The following is a 20,437-nucleotide window of genomic DNA, read 5'->3' as shown; positions in this document are numbered from 1 at the left end:
TAAGTTGCCTTTTACAGGCCAACTTCTGGCTTAATCATGAAACGCAAAGCAACAGGTTAACTTTCATATAGACCCCACCAGAAGCACATACTTATCACTCCCTTCACTCTCCTGCTGGAAAGCACAAGGCACTAAATGCAATACCATTTTTTTTTATATATATATGAGAAAAGTCAACAATAAAATCTAGGTTTAATGTATTCCTAATTTACAATTGTGGCCATCAAATGAAGTGTTAGCCTGTGGGTGACACAGGCTGCATTTGAAATAAATTAAAAAAACATTGTGCAAACCATAAGCAGTGTATGTATCAGATTAAGATGTCAGTTATTTTTATTTTTTCCATGTCATGCAACCCCTAAAGTGACTCTTTAAGCCATTCCTGCAAGAATACAGAAATGACTTACCTGTCCCCACTGCCCTCACTATCAAACGAAGGTTCTTTGAAAGTCTAAGCTCTCCTGAAGAATGTTCAGCATTCAATGATTCTGGGAGTGACAGATGTTTGTGTACGCCATTGTGCTCTGTGGTGTCCTCCGCTACCCCTTTTGTCATTACAGGACACAGCGGTGGGCAACAGGAACCACAGAGCACAACAGGGGGATCAGGCATCCAACACATCTGGAAATGAGACGGATACTAAAGATCTTTTCTTGGACCTGCAACAAAGCACAGGCAGCGGTACAGGCATGTACTGTTTGCAGGAATAGCATTTCATTTTTTTTTTGAAATAGCGACAGAGTGACTTTAATAAACATACCACAGGCAGTGATCCCAACTTCATGCTGATTCTTTTACATTCTCAAAGCCTTATTAGAATACATCATGGTGGTGACCACGTCGTGTTACATGCAAGGTATGTGCAATGGTATGTTAAACAATAACAACTTACCATATCTACTTTAACAACTGCATCGGAATTCTGTCACACAGAGATGGAGGGGAATGGAAAGAGAACAAACCATGTTTACAGACAATTACAATGGCAGACAAAATACAAGGAAAACACTGCACAAAATGGACAGTTCCATAAAAAATGAACATATTTGCATTTCAAAACAAAAAATTATTATTCTATAGATCTGTCTTTGTCTTTCTTGTACCTCCAGAGACATTGTTTGTGTTTTAGATTGTAAACTTTCTACCTAACTTTGTGTTTCCATTCAGTGGGTCATTTGTCTGAAAAACATTTCCCCTGTGAGCATAGTTCTGCAAACATCCATGATATGGACATACACTTCCAAATTCATCCATGGCACTAGAGTTGGCAAAATCACTAAAGAAAAATATGTAAGCTTTCTCCTTACACTATATGAACAAAAGCTCCAAATTACCGAGTTGAGGTGTCTCCAGTGAAGGGTGACGTTAATGTTACAGCATACAAAGACATTTTAGACAATTGTATGCTTAGCCCTTTTCTGTTCCAGCATGACTTTGCCCTGGTATACAAAGCCAGTTCCATGAAGACACCTCCTGGTGTGGAGGAACTTGAGTGGCCTACAAAGCGCCCTGACCTCAACCCTTCTGAGCACTCTACTGGGATGAATTGAAAGCCAATTGCGAGCCATTCTCATCCAACATCAGTATCTGACCTCACGGATGCTCTATTTTGCCAAGTGTGCACAGACACATGTCAAACACTTGTGGAAAGCCTTCCCAGAGGAGTGGAGGCTGTTATATTTGCAAAGAGGTAGAACTCCATATTAATGCTAATGGTTTTCAAACAGGATGTTCAACAAGCATCTAGTAGGTGTGATGGTCAGATATCCACGGTCATTCAGTTATATAATGCATATGCGCAGCACATTGGTGTGCACAGCCTATTGCATTAGGGTGTGCACCCCAGAGCACAAACACACATGTGTGTATCAGCAGAGCAGTGGATGGTGTCAGCAAAGCAAAGATTGATGTCAGAAGGACAGTAGACAGTGTCAGTAGTGTTTTTTTTTATTGTTTTTCACAATATTATTTTTTATAAATGTTTTACATTTTTTTAAGGTGCCCGTTATGGGACTTTTGTTGAAATATCAAGGGTCTAAACAGACTCCTGATGTCTCACTTTTGAGACAGAGAAAGAAACTGAGGACAGAGATTCCTCAGTCCCTTTCTCTGCAGCCTGCAGTAAACATAGTTCACTATTATTTAGTTAAAAATTAAGACAGGAGCGATCAGAACAGTTAATCCAGAAAAGGAAGGCCAGGTAATGACATATTTACCAGCCCCCTTCCCCTCTCCTGAGATCAGAGGAGGGAAGCTGGCAGCACTGCAGGGGGAGACAGGAAGGAGGAGGAATTAGGGTGTGCCATGGACAGCGGCGCGCAGGCGCACTGGGCAGGCCGCAGATCGCGGCGATATGCCGCGAGTGTCGGCTCCCGTGTGCATGCGCGGGAGTGATGTCATCGCTGCTCCGGCGAATCACAGCGCCGGAGCAGCGAGACCCGGAAGTCACTCCGGGATCCATGGCAGCAGCAGACATGAAGACGGAGGACCGCTTCGGGGGCTTTGTTCTCAGGTAAGTTATCCATAATGAGCTAGTATGCTATGCATATTAGCTCATTATGCCTTTGCCTTGCAGGTTGCTTCCCCCCCCCCTCCCCCATGGGTTTACAACCACTTTAATACAGTGCAACACATTCAGCGATACAGAAGGTTTTGAATTACAAGGTATACTGTGAGAAATTATAACAAGGTATATAAGAAAAATGAAGTATTGCCTGCTTCCTACTTTGTTAGGAGCAGGGAGCTCCATTTGAAAAGACATATCCTGCAGGTATAGAGCATAAAGAGGAACAACATAGGGAAGGAAGACTAGGAAAAGACTTGATGGAGAGGGAATAGGTGTTGAGGGTATTGAACAGCAAAAAAAGAAATACAAAACAAAAAACATACCAGTCTGAGTTCATTGAAAGATGGGTACTTAGTCAAACTAAAATGTTGCATATAGGGTTGAATAACCACTGGGGCCACTTGCTCTGGAATTTAGTATAATTACAGTTGAAATGCAAATATTTTCCCCATGGAGCAAGAATGGTTGAAGTCATGTACGGTGTTTAGGAAATTGGAAGAAGCAGTAGAGTTTCAGAGTCTGGTGACTTTGGCCACTACAAGTAAATGTACGATAATGACCCTAGTTAATGGAAGGGATTCCTCAAGTCCTATATGTAAAGGGCTAATGCAGGGGAAGGAGTTATGAAATGGTAGATATTTCAAAAATGTGACTTTTAAAATCTGTTTCCAGTATGAGCGTATTTACAGTGCCAAAACATGTAAGAAAGAGAGCATATACAGTATTACTGCATTGTCTTCAGCAATGCAGAGATGTTCATTAATTGCTGTACTTTTAGCCTGTATCTCCTCCTTGTTCTAATGAAAATGTATATGATGCTTGTAGCTGTGAGTTTGCCTTTGTCATGATAGAGAAATTGTGGGGAGATCTTGTGCATGTACTAAAATGTACTTTTTTCACTTAATGATACTTCCTTTCATTAATACAGTATGTGAAACTTGAAACATTATCGGTCTGGAGTGCTGCCTAATATTTATTTACAGTGTATTATTCCTGGATTTTTCCCAATGAAATCCAATCTATGGTTTCAGCAGCCTTTTTTGTGTAATTTATGCAACTCTTTACGTGCTAACGTAGTGATTTGGGTGTGTATTAGCTTATTTTTTCATTTTACTAAAGTCTCCCCCAGGTTGAAGGCCTGATTCGCACCTATGCATTTTTAGTGCTTTTTGCATTTTTCAGATTTGCACTACAGTCCATTTACCATGGTTTCCTATGGAACATGTTCTATAGAGCAAATCTGCAAAATGCAAAAAGCATTAAAAATGCATAGGTGTGAATCAAGCCTTAGTCCCCAATTAATCATTGTGGAGGTTTTGATAAAGGATGCTTGGGTAATTGGTGTATTTTAGATTAAAGATATACCCCTAGGCCTGATTCACACCTATGCATTTTTAGTGCTTTTTGCAGATTTGCACTACAGTCCATTTAACATGGTTTCCTATGGAACATGTTCTGTGGTGCAAATCTGCAAAATGCAAAAAGCACTAAAAATGCATAGGTGTGAATCAGGCCTTAGTCTAATTAGGGTTGGGAACTAGAAATTGGAAAGAATATTGTGAAGTTCCATCTCTAAAGAATGCTTCAGCAAAAAACTATGATTTGCAAGTAATTCAATTATTCAGAAGATCGGAGGTTTAATTACGTGCAAATGAAATCAAAGGACTTTTGTTTTTAGTTTTAATCCCCATTTAATCATTGTGGAGGTTTTGCTAAAAAAATGCTTGGGTAATTGGTGCATTTTAGAATAAAGATATACCCTTAGTCTAACGATTAGGAACTAGAAATTGGGAAGATTAATATGATTCTGAAATTTTTTTTTACATTGAAAGTAATTAGAGTGTTCAGAAGATGGGAGGTTGAATTGCGTGCAAATTAAATCAAAGGACTTCCTACCATTCAAGAGTTTATGTTGGAGGGTGGTTAATCCACACTTGACTCACTTATGGAGGTATATTTGGAATAAAGTACTCAATGATATTGGTTACATGTGAGGTGAATGTAGACTGCATTTGCTCCAAGCATTGCTTGGAAATGTGGCAAAGATACTAGAGGGAGGCGCCTATTTAAATGAATGAAAAGCAATCTCTGGTAATTTCCTGGTCAGTTTCCATTACTAACTAGATTTTGTGTGGGGAGGTTTTCCACCAGTGTTGAACCTGATCTAGCAAAGCTGTGGTATAATAATGATGGATATGGGGAAGGCCCATCCCATTCCTCCTGAGTACTTATGTTTTACCATGATGGTGAGCAACTAGATTTATTATGCTCCCATATAGTAAAATAAGTAATTTTAGGCTGGGTTACATAGTTTCATAGCTAATCTGGTTGAAAAAAGACACAAGTCCATCCAGAGAAAAAAAAAAAAGAAAAATGCACACACACACAAATAGAAAACCTCCATATTCATTATCCAATACCCACAGCTGATCCAGCAGGAAGGCAAAAGAAAACAATAAATCATGAATCCAATTTGCTCCAGTGGGGGGAAATTCCTTTCCGATCCCCCAGGAGGCAATCGGATATTCCCTGGATCAACTTTACCTATAAAATTAGTAGCCAGTTATATTTTGTGCATTTAGGAAAGAATCCAGGCCTTTCTTAAAACAATCTACTGAGCTGGCCAGAACAAGCTCTTAAAAGAGTCTATTACATTTTCACTGTTCTTACTGTAAAGATGCCTTTCTGTATTCGGAGATGAAATATATTTTCCTAGAGATAGGAAGTTTAGGTATTGTGTTGGCAGGGGGAAAACAATTTTGCAGCATAAAGAAGTTTAGGTAAGATCAATATTTTAATATGATACTTTTTGACTTATACAGAGTTCATGATAGGTACTGAAGATCATGGTTTAGGAATAGGAGAAAGGATTTGTAATTAGATTTGTAGAGTTGTAAGATGTTAGTGGAAATTCAAATCCATAAATATTGTATGGAGGTAAGAGCTCAAGTGCATGGATAGTTATGTTGAAGGTGCAATTGAATGAGTACGGAAAGGTTTAGAGCCAGGATTTGGGATTTGTGCTCCTTGAGCTTGTAGTTTGAAGCATTGCTAAATGATGGCAAGACGCTTTGGTATATAGGTAAAGTTAAGAGTTGGTCGGAGGCCATCAGGATGATGTCATTATTAAACACACTGATTTTGTGAGGATGCCATGATAATGGATTGGATAAATGAACAGATTAAATAGAAAACCTCTATAACAAAAACTAAGGTACTTTGTTTTTCTTTCAAGCTTCATACATCTGGTTACTCACCGCCTCTAGTTTGACCATAGTCTCCATCTTCTTAATGGGCACCTCAGGCTCCATATTGACAACAATTTCACCTGTGGGGCGAGAGTAGGTCCCTCCGTTGGCCAGTGCCATATAGCCACTCATCAATTTAGCTGAACAGAGGACAGAAAAGGACAGAGCACAGCACAGACTCAAGACAAGAGATAAGGTAGGGAGAAGTCACAGCATGTGCAACAGTATAGAGTCAAAGAAAATGCATGCTTAGACTGAAAATAAGTCAGAAATGAGAGCTGAATGAATTACAGGTAATCGGCAATCATGAAGAACTACTCTAACATAAATCATAGTGCACTAAAAGCAATGGATATTCTACTCAAATGTCATATTTCAGTTACAGTTAGAGTCTGATGAGCCAAGTCCTCCACTAGCTTCCTGAGGACTCAAGAGATATGGTCTTCTGGCTGTAATTCATATCACTGGTCCTGACCTTCCCTATGAGGTGGTTTAATACAAGTGTTTATCCTTTCATCCCCTTGAAAAGACCATTTTCCTTTTTATTCATACAACCTAAATTACAGCACTGAAAGGGAGTGCAACAAGGGAGGGATGGTCACTTACAATAGCTCTCTGTACAATGCTAAAAAACTTTTGCTTTTGCCAAGTATAAGTTTGTGCAAAGCTGTACTGTCAGGGTTTTGCTATAGATCAGGCCATTTAAGATCATTAGGTTAGAGTATAAAGTGAGTGAGACATTGAAATAACCTTACCGGTGGTGTTCCACTGCTGAAACTTCTTGTCAGGGGGACGGTAGATAAATTTACGCAGTGAGCTGACAGCATGGGACCCCACCAGTGTATATCTGCCAAATGCACGGCAATCCACTACCCGAACATTCAAAGGAGGATGAAGCAGCTCATTTTCTGGGAGATCCTGTAAAATGACAATTGCTCAAAGATAAACAAATTTTACTTTCACAACATCAGTACCTATTCTGTATTAGAAGTTGCAAAATTAACCTTATAGTGGAAGTTCAACCCCCCCCCTCCTCCTCTGCCATATTTGAAATATATATTTTTTGGGGTAGTGGGTACCTAATTTTCAGAGGTACCCCCCCTCCACTTTCGCTCCAATCGCCAGGGGAATCAGAGTGGAAGTTTGACTCTTCTCTCTGCTCTGCAACCTTCTGTAACACGTCACAGGTCCCTGGAGGCTGCCGGTCCATTAACAAGGTGGTGCGTGACTTGTGCATGAGCAGTGGGAAGCCGGCTGTGAAGTCGCAAAGAGTCACTTACCACAGTCAACATGGTGAAAATGGGGACTGCAAGACCCGTGAGGAACCAGCCCATGTGAGGATGGTGGTGATTCCCTGGACAGGTGAGTGTCTGTTTAAAAGACAGCAGCTGCAGTTTTTGGAAACCTGGCTGAAGCTCCTCTTTAACATGTTAACCACTTCAGCCCTGAAAGATTTGACTGCTCAATGACCAGGCCATTTTTTGCAATATGGCACTGCGTTGCTTTAACTGACAATTACACAGTCGTGCAACATTGTACCCAAACAAAATTGACGATTTGAATTTTTTTTGGGACAATTTTGAAAAAAAAACACAATCTTTTACTTTTTGCTATAATAAATATCCCATATTTAAAAAAAAAACATTTTTTTTTCCTCAGTTTAGGCAGATATGTATTCTTTTACATATTTTTGGTAAAAAAAAAAAAAAAAGCAATAAGCTTATATTGATTGTATATGGGGATATACATATAGGGGATAGATTTATGGCATTTTTATTATTATTATTATTATTTTTTTTACTAGTAATGGTGGTGATCTGCAATTTTTATCGGGACTGCGATATTGTGGCAGACAAATTGGATACTTTTGATACATTTTTGGGACCATTGTCAACTATACAGCGATCAGTGCACTGATTACTGTATAAATGACACTGGCAGGGGAGGGGTTAACACTAGGGGGCGAACAAGGTCGGTAGAACCTCCAGACCTCTACATGTGAGGTTGGGTGAACACGTAAATAATATTAAAAAGGGCCTGAAGACTCATAATGTGTCTCGCCATTTTAAATTGGTGCATTCCCAGAATCCCAGGAGTTTGAGCTTTTGGGGGATTGAGAAGGTCACCAAGCATTGGCGTGGAGGTAACTTCATACGCCAATTAAGCAAACGTGAATCCTATTGGATCCATGAAACACGGGTTCTTGCCCCGGGAGGTTTAAATGTGGAATTTGATTTAAATTGTTTCATTTCGGACAGATAATTGTTTTATTCTGAAGTATCTGATTCTTTTTTATATATTTTATATTTTTTATATTTATTGTGATATTTTTATTTATATTTTTTGATTTCTTTTTTACCTGTATGGTATGTGTTTAATTATAGGTATGTTTGTTTGTTTTTTCTTCATGTACGGATCAGTGTAGCTTTCTGATGACGTCAGCGGCATTTGCGGGTATATTCGTTAGTTCTTATCATTGGTCATGCGACCTACCGGGAGATTCGTCTAAAGCTTTGTATTGTCCGTTTGGGCAACGTCTCGTTCGTTTCTCTGCATATTTTATGCGAGAACTATTAGTGGGTGATATTTTGTTGCCTAATTAGCGGACTTGACGTACGCTTCTCTCTGGTGTTGATTTTAATTTTGTTTTAAATATTTTTTGGCGCTCATAAAGTTTTCTATATGCCCTTTCCTTTCCCTCTGTGTATGGAGCGATCACAGATGTATGTTCCGGTGTCACGCTAGTAGCGGCATTTGCCTTGCGCATAACTCCGCTGTTTATTGGTTTAAATTTAGTGTGTTAGTATAAAGCGGCCGTCCGACGTCATTCCGTCACCGCTGATGAAGTCCCGCCCTTTCCCTGGGACGCAACGCGTACGGACCACGTGACTCGCGTCGTGACGTCATCCGCCAGCTGACACACTGATCCATGCATGTTATTTCCTGCTTTGCACTCGGCACTGGAGATCAGTGCTTAGAAATGTGAGTGGAAATTTGTTCTTATTCATTTGTTTTAATAAATTGTTATCAAACGGAGAGCACTAGATTTGCTTGTTCTTTTTCATATATGACATTATCCTGATCTGATGACATTGAGGAGATTCTATCTGGAAATGCTTCCGTTTGGTTTGCTGTAGCCTTATACTTCACCCTTGATGGGAACATGTGTTTTTGACCTATCTGATTTATCAGGGGTCCATTCGATGAGGTGAGAGTCCAATTAGTTCATTGGTGAAGGGATCACATCGTCACTGGATATATTGATTAAAGACACACTGCACAAGTGGACTCTTTTTTGATCTTTCTTGATCACTGTATATTGTATCATTCACTATATGGACTTTTGTTTATGCATTTAGTATTTCACTGTAAAGAGTTTTTTGTATTTGCGCTGTACTGAGATATTTATATTTTGAAATGTGGGATTTGGTAATTTGACCTACAGTATTCTAGCTGCATTTTTTCTTTATATATTTTTGTTCTGTTTCAGTTTTTTTAGCGCTGGTTGACTTTCTCACTATTTTTCTGCACCAATTTACTACAATTTCAGCAGCTAATATGGATGTATTTCAATATTTGGAAAATAGAGAGGTTAAATTAAGTGATATTTTTTCGCGTACCCCTATTTCTGAACAAACCCCGGATGTGGTTTTAGCCTTTAGAAAGCTTGGTCATGTTTTTGAGAAAAAGGTTAAAGCTTGGTGGGATATCGTTTCTTTCCAGCAATATATTTCAGCTAGATTAATACCACGTCGTTTAAGATGGGACGTTCCTCCTAACGATGGACTCCTGGATAGGGATTCCATGTTGGAATGGGAAAACTTTTTTCTTAATAAAGGTCTAGAATTAATGGAATTTTTGTTGAAACGTAAACAAAGAAAAATGACCATTCTAGATAGTCAGATCAATGAGATTAAACATTCCATTGAATCATTTAAAGACACTCCTGATTTCATTAGACTCTCTGTTGAACTAAAGGACAAGATGGCAAAGTGGGACTTTGAGGTCCAAAATAAGAAAAAGAAAAAGTTCATAAGAGACTCAGATGATTTCAATGGGGGTAATGTCTTTAAATGGCAAAAAATGAATCAAACCGAGGGAGATATCCACCATGATACTCCTATTGAGGTTGATGCTATGGCCCCTATACCGCCACTTGGTTCTGTAGGCACCTTCATTCCGGAAAATCTGGTGCCAGATCCCTGTAACACTAGGAGTAGTGCACCGAGGGGAGGTACATATAATAGGGGACCCCGTAATAATTACGGAAAGAAAAGAGGTAGAGGTAATGGTAACCGTGATAGGAATTCTGACTCCAGGGCAGACCCTGTTAATGAGTCTCAGTACTATTATGGCTACCATTCCCCTAGCAGACAGGGTGGGTATCAGTCTGATTATGGTTCCCATCAGAGGGTTCCGTATGGTGGTCAACCGAGATACACTTTACCTGTGTCTAATAGATATGGACCATTACAATATGGAGGAGCCGGTGAGGGAGGGGATTTTTTGGGTGCACAGAGTGGACCCGGAAGGGGCCCTTATGCGCAGCCCCCTATTCACCAGCCCATCCATCCACCATTTGCACCTCCACCTATCCATCAGGAGTGGTGGAGACAGCAACCGTACGGAACCCCCCAGTCGGGCAATCAGGTCCGAAAAAGAAAAGAGAGAGAGGAAGGAGAGGGGGCAGGAGAATTCAAAAAACAAAAACCCCAATAGGGACAGGCATATACAACTTAAGTGGATGTCCATTAAGCGATAATGAGTTAAAAGTTCTAGATAGGGGTCTAAAATTTGCTCCGGTTAGGAATTTTAGTAAATTCCATACATATGTTAACATCCAAAAGTTTGTTAGGAATTTGAACATGAAAAAATATTTTCTATCCAACCCTGTTAGACAGGTGAAAATATTTGAAGATCATCACTCAAATCTCCGTAATAAATCCACGTTTAACCCCCTAAACACCGATAACAAGTTTTTGGATGTTTTTAAGAATGTTGTTATAAATGATTTAGACAAACTTAAAGTACGCAAAGTAAAGGACCCCCAGTTTATCAAATTGGGAATTGAATCCCTTAGGAGCAGGGATGACATAGTCATACGCCCCGCGGATAAAGGGGGGGGATTGGTGATTTTAAATAGAACTAATTATATGTCCGAAATGAATAAGCTTGTCAGTGACACTGACACATATCATATTTTGAACAAAGATCCTATGTTACAGTATAAGGATGAATTACACTGGCTAATAGAAGAAGGGAAACATAAAAATATTCTCAATAAAAAAGAGGGATCTTATCTTGACCCATTATTTTGCCGTACCCCCATTATATACAGCCTGCCAAAAATCCATAAGGATTGTGTTAACCCGCCTGGCAGGCCTATTGTTAATGGTATTGACTCTATCTCCTCTAGAGTGGGTCAGTACATTGACACTTTTCTACAACCCTTGGTATTTAAAACCAAAGCATTCCTTAAAGACACTAAACACATTATTCAAATTCTTGAGTCATTGGATATCACGGCCTCCTGTTTTCTTGTGACAGCCGATGTCGGCTCACTGTACACTATTATAGGACACAGTGATGCGCGAGCTTCAGTTCAGTGGGCCATGTCCACTTACTCCGATTTATCGGAGTGTCATAAAAAATATATTCTCAAATGCTTGAATTTTTGCTTATCTAGGAATTATTTTTGGTTTAATCATCAGTTTTATTTACAAGTAAGGGGGGTTGCCATGGGGGCCAAGTTTGCTCCCAGTGTGGCCAATTTATTTATGGCCCACTGGGAGGAGGAAGTTGTTTTTCGGAATCGCCCCAAGGAATTAATCTGCTACAATAGATTCATTGATGATCTCATTTTAGTATGGGATGGTGATCGGCGAGGATTGGATGAATTTGTCGGTACTATGAATGTTAACGACAAAAACATCCAGTTATCGTGGAATATCAGCCAAGAACGGTTGGTGTTTCTTGACCTAGAGATCACCAAAGCAAATGATGGGCTAGTACTGAAAAACCACTTTAAGCCAACTGATCGGAATTCGTACATTCCCCTGGGGAGTTGCCACCATAAGTCTTGGTTGTGCAATATCCCCAGGGGACAGTATGTTAGACTAAGGCGGAATTGTTCTTACATGGTTGACTTTGTGAATCAAGCTCACACATTGTCCTCTAGGTTTCGGGAAAAGGGTTACGATCCATCTGCTCTTGAACATGAAATATCTAGGGTTCAGCAGATGGATAGGTCCCTTCTGATTAAAGATAAGGCAAAAGAATCAGGTGTGGAAGGGGTTAATTTCCGAATGGTCCTTGATTATAACGTACAGTATAAAAAATTTGAAAAAGTTGTGGCCAAAAACTGGTTTATACTGAAACAAGACCGAGTGTTGGGTCCATTGTTACCCGCACGGCCTTCTTTCATATATAAAAAGGCTCCATCATTGCGTGACCAAATAGCACCGAGTGTTATTGATCCCCCTGTACAAACTGAAAGCAGGCTTTTTTCTTTTCTATCCGGCTTTTATGCGTGTGGTAGATGTACGGCATGTAGGCACTCTAGATGCAATATGAAAAGGAGAAAATCCTTCATAGCCACTAGTAATAATAAGGAATACAAGATTGATAAACTCATCACTTGTTCCACCATAGGGGTGGTATATATGTTACAATGTGGATGTGGTCTCCAATATATCGGTAGAACCTCCAGACCTCTACATGTGAGGTTGGGTGAACACGTAAATAATATTAAAAAGGGCCTGAAGACTCATAATGTGTCTCGCCATTTTAAATTGGTGCATTCCCAGAATCCCAGGAGTTTGAGCTTTTGGGGGATTGAGAAGGTCACCAAGCATTGGCGTGGAGGTAACTTCATACGCCAATTAAGCAAACGTGAATCCTATTGGATCCATGAAACACGGGTTCTTGCCCCGGGAGGTTTAAATGTGGAATTTGATTTAAATTGTTTCATTTCGGACAGATAATTGTTTTATTCTGAAGTATCTGATTCTTTTTTATATATTTTATATTTTTTATATTTATTGTGATATTTTTATTTATATTTTTTGATTTCTTTTTTACCTGTATGGTATGTGTTTAATTATAGGTATGTTTGTTTGTTTTTTCTTCATGTACGGATCAGTGTAGCTTTCTGATGACGTCAGCGGCATTTGCGGGTATATTCGTTAGTTCTTATCATTGGTCATGCGACCTACCGGGAGATTCGTCTAAAGCTTTGTATTGTCCGTTTGGGCAACGTCTCGTTCGTTTCTCTGCATATTTTATGCGAGAACTATTAGTGGGTGATATTTTGTTGCCTAATTAGCGGACTTGACGTACGCTTCTCTCTGGTGTTGATTTTAATTTTGTTTTAAATATTTTTTGGCGCTCATAAAGTTTTCTATATGCCATTTCCTTTCCCTCTGTGTATGGAGCGATCACAGATGTATGTTCCGGTGTCACGCTAGTAGCGGCATTTGCCTTGCGCATAACTCCGCTGTTTATTGGTTTAAATTTAGTGTGTTAGTATAAAGCGGCCGTCCGACGTCATTCCGTCACCGCTGATGAAGTCCCGCCCTTTCCCTGGGACGCAACGCGTACGGACCACGTGACTCGCGTCGTGACGTCATCCGCCAGCTGACACACTGATCCATGCATGTTATTTCCTGCTTTGCACTCGGCACTGGAGATCAGTGCTTAGAAATGTGAGTGGAAATTTGTTCTTATTCATTTGTTTTAATAAATTGTTATCAAACGGAGAGCACTAGATTTGCTTGTTCTTTTTCATATATGACATTATCCTGATCTGATGACATTGAGGAGATTCTATCTGGAAATGCTTCCGTTTGGTTTGCTGTAGCCTTATACTTCACCCTTGATGGGAACATGTGTTTTTGACCTATCTGATTTATCAGGGGTCCATTCGATGAGGTGAGAGTCCAATTAGTTCATTGGTGAAGGGATCACATCGTCACTGGATATATTGATTAAAGACACACTGCACAAGTGGACTCTTTTTTGATCTTTCTTGATCACTGTATATTGTATCATTCACTATATGGACTTTTGTTTATGCATTTAGTATTTCACTGTAAAGAGTTTTTTGTATTTGCGCTGTACTGAGATATTTATATTTTGAAATGTGGGATTTGGTAATTTGACCTACAGTATTCTAGCTGCATTTTTTCTTTATATATTTTTGTTCTGTTTCAGTTTTTTTAGCGCTGGTTGACTTTCTCACTATTTTTCTGCACCAATTTACTACAATTTCAGCAGCTAATATGGATGTATTTCAATATTTGGAAAATAGAGAGGTTAAATTAAGTGATATTTTTTCGCGTACCCCTATTTCTGAACAAACCCCGGATGTGGTTTTAGCCTTTAGAAAGCTTGGTCATGTTTTTGAGAAAAAGGTTAAAGCTTGGTGGGATATCGTTTCTTTCCAGCAATATATTTCAGCTAGATTAATACCACGTCGTTTAAGATGGGACGTTCCTCCTAACGATGGACTCCTGGATAGGGATTCCATGTTGGAATGGGAAAACTTTTTTCTTAATAAAGGTCTAGAATTAATGGAATTTTTGTTGAAACGTAAACAAAGAAAAATGACCATTCTAGATAGTCAGATCAATGAGATTAAACATTCCATTGAATCATTTAAAGACACTCCTGATTTCATTAGACTCTCTGTTGAACTAAAGGACAAGATGGCAAAGTGGGACTTTGAGGTCCAAAATAAGAAAAAGAAAAAGTTCATAAGAGACTCAGATGATTTCAATGGGGGTAATGTCTTTAAATGGCAAAAAATGAATCAAACCGAGGGAGATATCCACCATGATACTCCTATTGAGGTTGATGCTATGGCCCCTATACCGCCACTTGGTTCTGTAGGCACCTTCATTCCGGAAAATCTGGTGCCAGATCCCTGTAACACTAGGAGTAGTGCACCGAGGGGAGGTACATATAATAGGGGACCCCGTAATAATTACGGAAAGAAAAGAGGTAGAGGTAATGGTAACCGTGATAGGAATTCTGACTCCAGGGCAGACCCTGTTAATGAGTCTCAGTACTATTATGGCTACCATTCCCCTAGCAGACAGGGTGGGTATCAGTCTGATTATGGTTCCCATCAGAGGGTTCCGTATGGTGGTCAACCGAGATACACTTTACCTGTGTCTAATAGATATGGACCATTACAATATGGAGGAGCCGGTGAGGGAGGGGATTTTTTGGGTGCACAGAGTGGACCCGGAAGGGGCCCTTATGCGCAGCCCCCTATTCACCAGCCCATCCATCCACCATTTGCACCTCCACCTATCCATCAGGAGTGGTGGAGACAGCAACCGTACGGAACCCCCCAGTCGGGCAATCAGGTCCGAAAAAGAAAAGAGAGAGAGGAAGGAGAGGGGGCAGGAGAATTCAAAAAACAAAAACCCCAATAGGGACAGGCATATACAACTTAAGTGGATGTCCATTAAGCGATAATGAGTTAAAAGTTCTAGATAGGGGTCTAAAATTCGCTCCGGTTAGGAATTTTAGTAAATTCCATACATATGTTAACATCCAAAAGTTTGTTAGGAATTTGAACATGAAAAAATATTTTCTATCCAACCCTGTTAGACAGGTGAAAATATTTGAAGATCATCACTCAAATCTCCGTAATAAATCCACGTTTAACCCCCTAAACACCGATAACAAGTTTTTGGATGTTTTTAAGAATGTTGTTATAAATGATTTAGACAAACTTAAAGTACGCAAAGTAAAGGACCCCCAGTTTATCAAATTGGGAATTGAATCCCTTAGGAGCAGGGATGACATAGTCATACGCCCCGCGGATAAAGGGGGGGGATTGGTGATTTTAAATAGAACTAATTATATGTCCGAAATGAATAAGCTTGTCAGTGACACTGACACATATCATATTTTGAACAAAGATCCTATGTTACAGTATAAGGATGAATTACACTGGCTAATAGAAGAAGGGAAACATAAAAATATTCTCAATAAAAAAGAGGGATCTTATCTTGACCCATTATTTTGCCGTACCCCCATTATATACAGCCTGCCAAAAATCCATAAGGATTGTGTTAACCCGCCTGGCAGGCCTATTGTTAATGGTATTGACTCTATCTCCTCTAGAGTGGGTCAGTACATTGACACTTTTCTACAACCCTTGGTATTTAAAACCAAAGCATTCCTTAAAGACACTAAACACATTATTCAAATTCTTGAGTCATTGGATATCACGGCCTCCTGTTTTCTTGTGACAGCCGATGTCGGCTCACTGTACACTATTATAGGACACAGTGATGCGCGAGCTTCAGTTCAGTGGGCCATGTCCACTTACTCCGATTTATCGGAGTGTCATAAAAAATATATTCTCAAATGCTTGAATTTTTGCTTATCTAGGAATTATTTTTGGTTTAATCATCAGTTTTATTTACAAGTAAGGGGGGTTGCCATGGGGGCCAAGTTTGCTCCCAGTGTGGCCAATTTATTTATGGCCCACTGGGAGGAGGAAGTTGTTTTTCGGAATCGCCCCAAGGAATTAATCTGCTACAATAGATTCATTGATGATCTCATTTTAGTATGGGATGGTGATCGGCGAGGATTGGATGAATTTGTCGGTACTATGAATGTTAACGACAAAAACATCCAGTTATCGTGGAATATCAGCCAAGAACGGTTGGTGTTTCTTGACCTAGAGATCACCAAAGCAAATGATGGGCTAGTACTGAAAAACCACTTTAAGCCAACTGATCGGAATTCGTACATTCCCCTGGGGAGTTGCCACCATAAGTCTTGGTTGTGCAATATCCCCAGGGGACAGTATGTTAGACTAAGGCGGAATTGTTCTTACATGGTTGACTTTGTGAATCAAGCTCACACATTGTCCTCTAGGTTTCGGGAAAAGGGTTACGATCCATCTGCTCTTGAACATGAAATATCTAGGGTTCAGCAGATGGATAGGTCCCTTCTGATTAAAGATAAGGCAAAAGAATCAGGTGTGGAAGGGGTTAATTTCCGAATGGTCCTTGATTATAACGTACAGTATAAAAAATTTGAAAAAGTTGTGGCCAAAAACTGGTTTATACTGAAACAAGACCGAGTGTTGGGTCCATTGTTACCCGCACGGCCTTCTTTCATATATAAAAAGGCTCCATCATTGCGTGACCAAATAGCACCGAGTGTTATTGATCCCCCTGTACAAACTGAAAGCAGGCTTTTTTCTTTTCTATCCGGCTTTTATGCGTGTGGTAGATGTACGGCATGTAGGCACTCTAGATGCAATATGAAAAGGAGAAAATCCTTCATAGCCACTAGTAATAATAAGGAATACAAGATTGATAAACTCATCACTTGTTCCACCATAGGGGTGGTATATATGTTACAATGTGGATGTGGTCTCCAATATATCGGTAGAACCTCCAGACCTCTACATGTGAGGTTGGGTGAACACGTAAATAATATTAAAAAGGGCCTGAAGACTCATAATGTGTCTCGCCATTTTAAATTGGTGCATTCCCAGAATCCCAGGAGTTTGAGCTTTTGGGGGATTGAGAAGGTCACCAAGCATTGGCGTGGAGGTAACTTCATACGCCAATTAAGCAAACGTGAATCCTATTGGATCCATGAAACACGGGTTCTTGCCCCGGGAGGTTTAAATGTGGAATTTGATTTAAATTGTTTCATTTCGGACAGATAATTGTTTTATTCTGAAGTATCTGATTCTTTTTTATATATTTTATATTTTTTATATTTATTGTGATATTTTTATTTATATTTTTTGATTTCTTTTTTACCTGTATGGTATGTGTTTAATTATAGGTATGTTTGTTTGTTTTTTCTTCATGTACGGATCAGTGTAGCTTTCTGATGACGTCAGCGGCATTTGCGGGTATATTCGTTAGTTCTTATCATTGGTCATGCGACCTACCGGGAGATTCGTCTAAAGCTTTGTATTGTCCGTTTGGGCAACGTCTCGTTCGTTTCTCTGCATATTTTATGCGAGAACTATTAGTGGGTGATATTTTGTTGCCTAATTAGCGGACTTGACGTACGCTTCTCTCTGGTGTTGACTTTAATTTTGTTTTAAATATTTTTTGGCGCTCATAAAGTTTTCTATATGCCCTTTCCTTTCCCTCTGTGTATGGAGCGATCACAGATGTATGTTCCGGTGTCACGCTAGTAGCGGCATTTGCCTTGCGCATAACTCCGCTGTTTATTGGTTTAAATTTAGTGTGTTAGTATAAAGCGGCCGTCCGACGTCATTCCGTCACCGCTGATGAAGTCCCGCCCTTTCCCTGGGACGCAACGCGTACGGACCACGTGACTCGCGTCGTGACGTCATCCGCCAGCTGACACACTGATCCATGCATGTTATTTCCTGCTTTGCACTCGGCACTGGAGATCAGTGCTTAGAAATGTGAGTGGAAATTTGTTCTTATTCATTTGTTTTAATAAATTGTTATCAAACGGAGAGCACTAGATTTGCTTGTTCTTTTTCATATATGACATTATCCTGATCTGATGACATTGAGGAGATTCTATCTGGAAATGCTTCCGTTTGGTTTGCTGTAGCCTTATACTTCACCCTTGATGGGAACATGTGTTTTTGACCTATCTGATTTATCAGGGGTCCATTCGATGAGGTGAGAGTCCAATTAGTTCATTGGTGAAGGGATCACATCGTCACTGGATATATTGATTAAAGACACACTGCACAAGTGGACTCTTTTTTGATCTTTCTTGATCACTGTATATTGTATCATTCACTATATGGACTTTTGTTTATGCATTTAGTATTTCACTGTAAAGAGTTTTTTGTATTTGCGCTGTACTGAGATATTTATATTTTGAAATGTGGGATTTGGTAATTTGACCTACAGTATTCTAGCTGCATTTTTTCTTTATATATTTTTGTTCTGTTTCAGTTTTTTTAGCGCTGGTTGACTTTCTCACTATCATACTTAGTATGAACACACAATCAGTCTCCTCTCACCTGAAAGAACCGGAAACTGTGTGTTTACACACACAGATCCCAGTTCTCGCTCTGACACGAGCATCAGCTCTGGGCACATGCTGTGCCCCTAGTGGCCAAAAGGCGAAATGATGTAAGGTAATGTTTCGCCCAGCCATGCCATTCTACCGAAGTAAAACTGCGGCGGCTGGTCGGCAAGCGGTTAAAGTAAATTTAACAATTTACTAAAGTAATTTTTTTTCAGGCACAGCATAGAAGGGTTAGAGCTTCTGTCTGGATATTGTTTCTGTCTGTGTCCTTTCTTAGAAGATTCACTGTCTCTATATTTGTCCTAGTGAACTGCTGTCTTAGCCCTTGTACACATGGTCGGACATTCCGACGGAAAATGTCTGATCGGACCGTGTTGTCGGATAATCCGACTGTGTGTGTGGGCTCCATCGGACTGTTTCCATCGGAATATCCGACAGACAAAGTTTTAGAGCTGGGCTATAAAATTTCCCGAGAACATGGTCCAATCGGACTTTGTCCTATCGTTTGTAGAGAATTCCGATTCGACAAAGTGCCACGCATGCTCAGATCAAATTCCTAGACCAAAGCTATTGGCTACTAGCCTGCACGTAACGAAATAACGCCATCACGTTCCGAACGATCGGATATTCTGACAACTTTATCCGACCGGATGTATGCAACACAAGTTTCGGACAAAATCCGTCGGACAAAATCCGAATGGATTTTGTTGTCGGAATGTCCGACCGTGTGTACAAGGGCTAAGAGGGTATCTTCCTCAATTTGGAGAGAATTTCTCTCACTTATTGTGTCTACAAGACAGGAAGCAAAGGGAAATCTTAGAGCGCTCTCTGGGCTGGTAAGTCTTCATTTGGGACCCAGAATTTGGAGATTACAGGGACTTTGATCCCAAAGCAGTTAAGCTACTTCAAGGAAGAGGCTTTTAAAGACAGGAAGCTCCTAAAGCAGGTGTGGAGTAGTGAGTAGCTGAGGGTGGATAAGTATCTGGAGTACTGCAGAACTATTGAGAGCTACCTAAACATGTTCTATATGTATTAAACCTCCTATGGTAAAAGCCTTGTGTCATTGAAACAATGTTGATTATTTGTGCTGACTTTTATTGTTCAGTTTTGCTGAAGTTAAACCATTTTACTTTGCTTTGGTTGCCTTTAGGGGAATAAAAACCTTCTGTTGGGCCGCGTACACACGCGCGGACTGTTCGCCCAACTTTGTCCGTCCAACAGTTTCGGCAAACAGTCCGCTCAAACTTAGCATGGACGGACATGGCCACACACGACGGACGAACAGTTTGCTGAAACCGTGCGCGATGACGTGAACGGCACGTACGACGGGACGAAAAATACGACGTCCTATACACTGCATTATAGCTTTCGGCGTGAAAATCCTTTCTGAGCATGCGCGAGACTTAGTTGGCCGAACAAGCCTACACACGAGCGAACAGTCCGCTGAAACCTTGTTTCAGCGGACAGTTTTTCGGAATTTCCGTAAGACCTTGTCCGTCCAACTGTCCGCTGAAACTGTCCGCTGAAGCCCCACACACGAGCGGACTGTCCGCCCAAACACTGTTCAGCGGACAAAGTTGGGCCAACAGTCCGCGCGTGTGTACGCGGCCTTTGT

At 40.2% G+C, this 20,437-nt stretch overlaps 1 protein-coding gene across 18 annotated transcripts in view; it reads right to left on the bottom strand.

The window, feature by feature from the left end:
- Positions 1 to 20,437, bottom strand: part of OTOF (otoferlin) — a 529,099-nt gene that overhangs the window by 67,144 nt on the left and 441,518 nt on the right. For 11 of the 18 annotated variants that reach the window (XR_013276955.1, XM_077488986.1, XM_077488987.1 and 8 more), the window contains 3 exons: positions 6,570 to 6,732; positions 5,824 to 5,954; positions 893 to 922 (listed from right to left, as the gene is read on the bottom strand). Coding sequence is in view for 17 of the 18 variants with exons in the window: in XM_077488986.1 (XP_077345112.1) it covers positions 893 to 922; positions 5,824 to 5,954; positions 6,570 to 6,732 (324 nt within the window). In the remaining variant the exon portion in view is untranslated. The remainder of the gene's footprint in view (positions 1 to 892; positions 923 to 5,823; positions 5,955 to 6,569; positions 6,733 to 20,437) is intronic. The other 7 variants (XM_077489002.1, XM_077488999.1, XM_077488995.1 and 4 more) reach the window with 3 other exon arrangements.

This window comes from Lithobates pipiens, unplaced genomic scaffold (assembly GCF_037356315.1).
Source record: "Lithobates pipiens isolate NorthernLeopardFrog02 unplaced genomic scaffold, aLitPip1_a1.2 Scaffold_18, whole genome shotgun sequence".
Lineage (NCBI taxonomy): Eukaryota > Metazoa > Chordata > Amphibia > Anura > Ranidae > Lithobates > Lithobates pipiens.
Note: the sequence above shows the minus strand (reverse complement) of the source record. Positions and strands in the feature narration are given on the sequence as shown.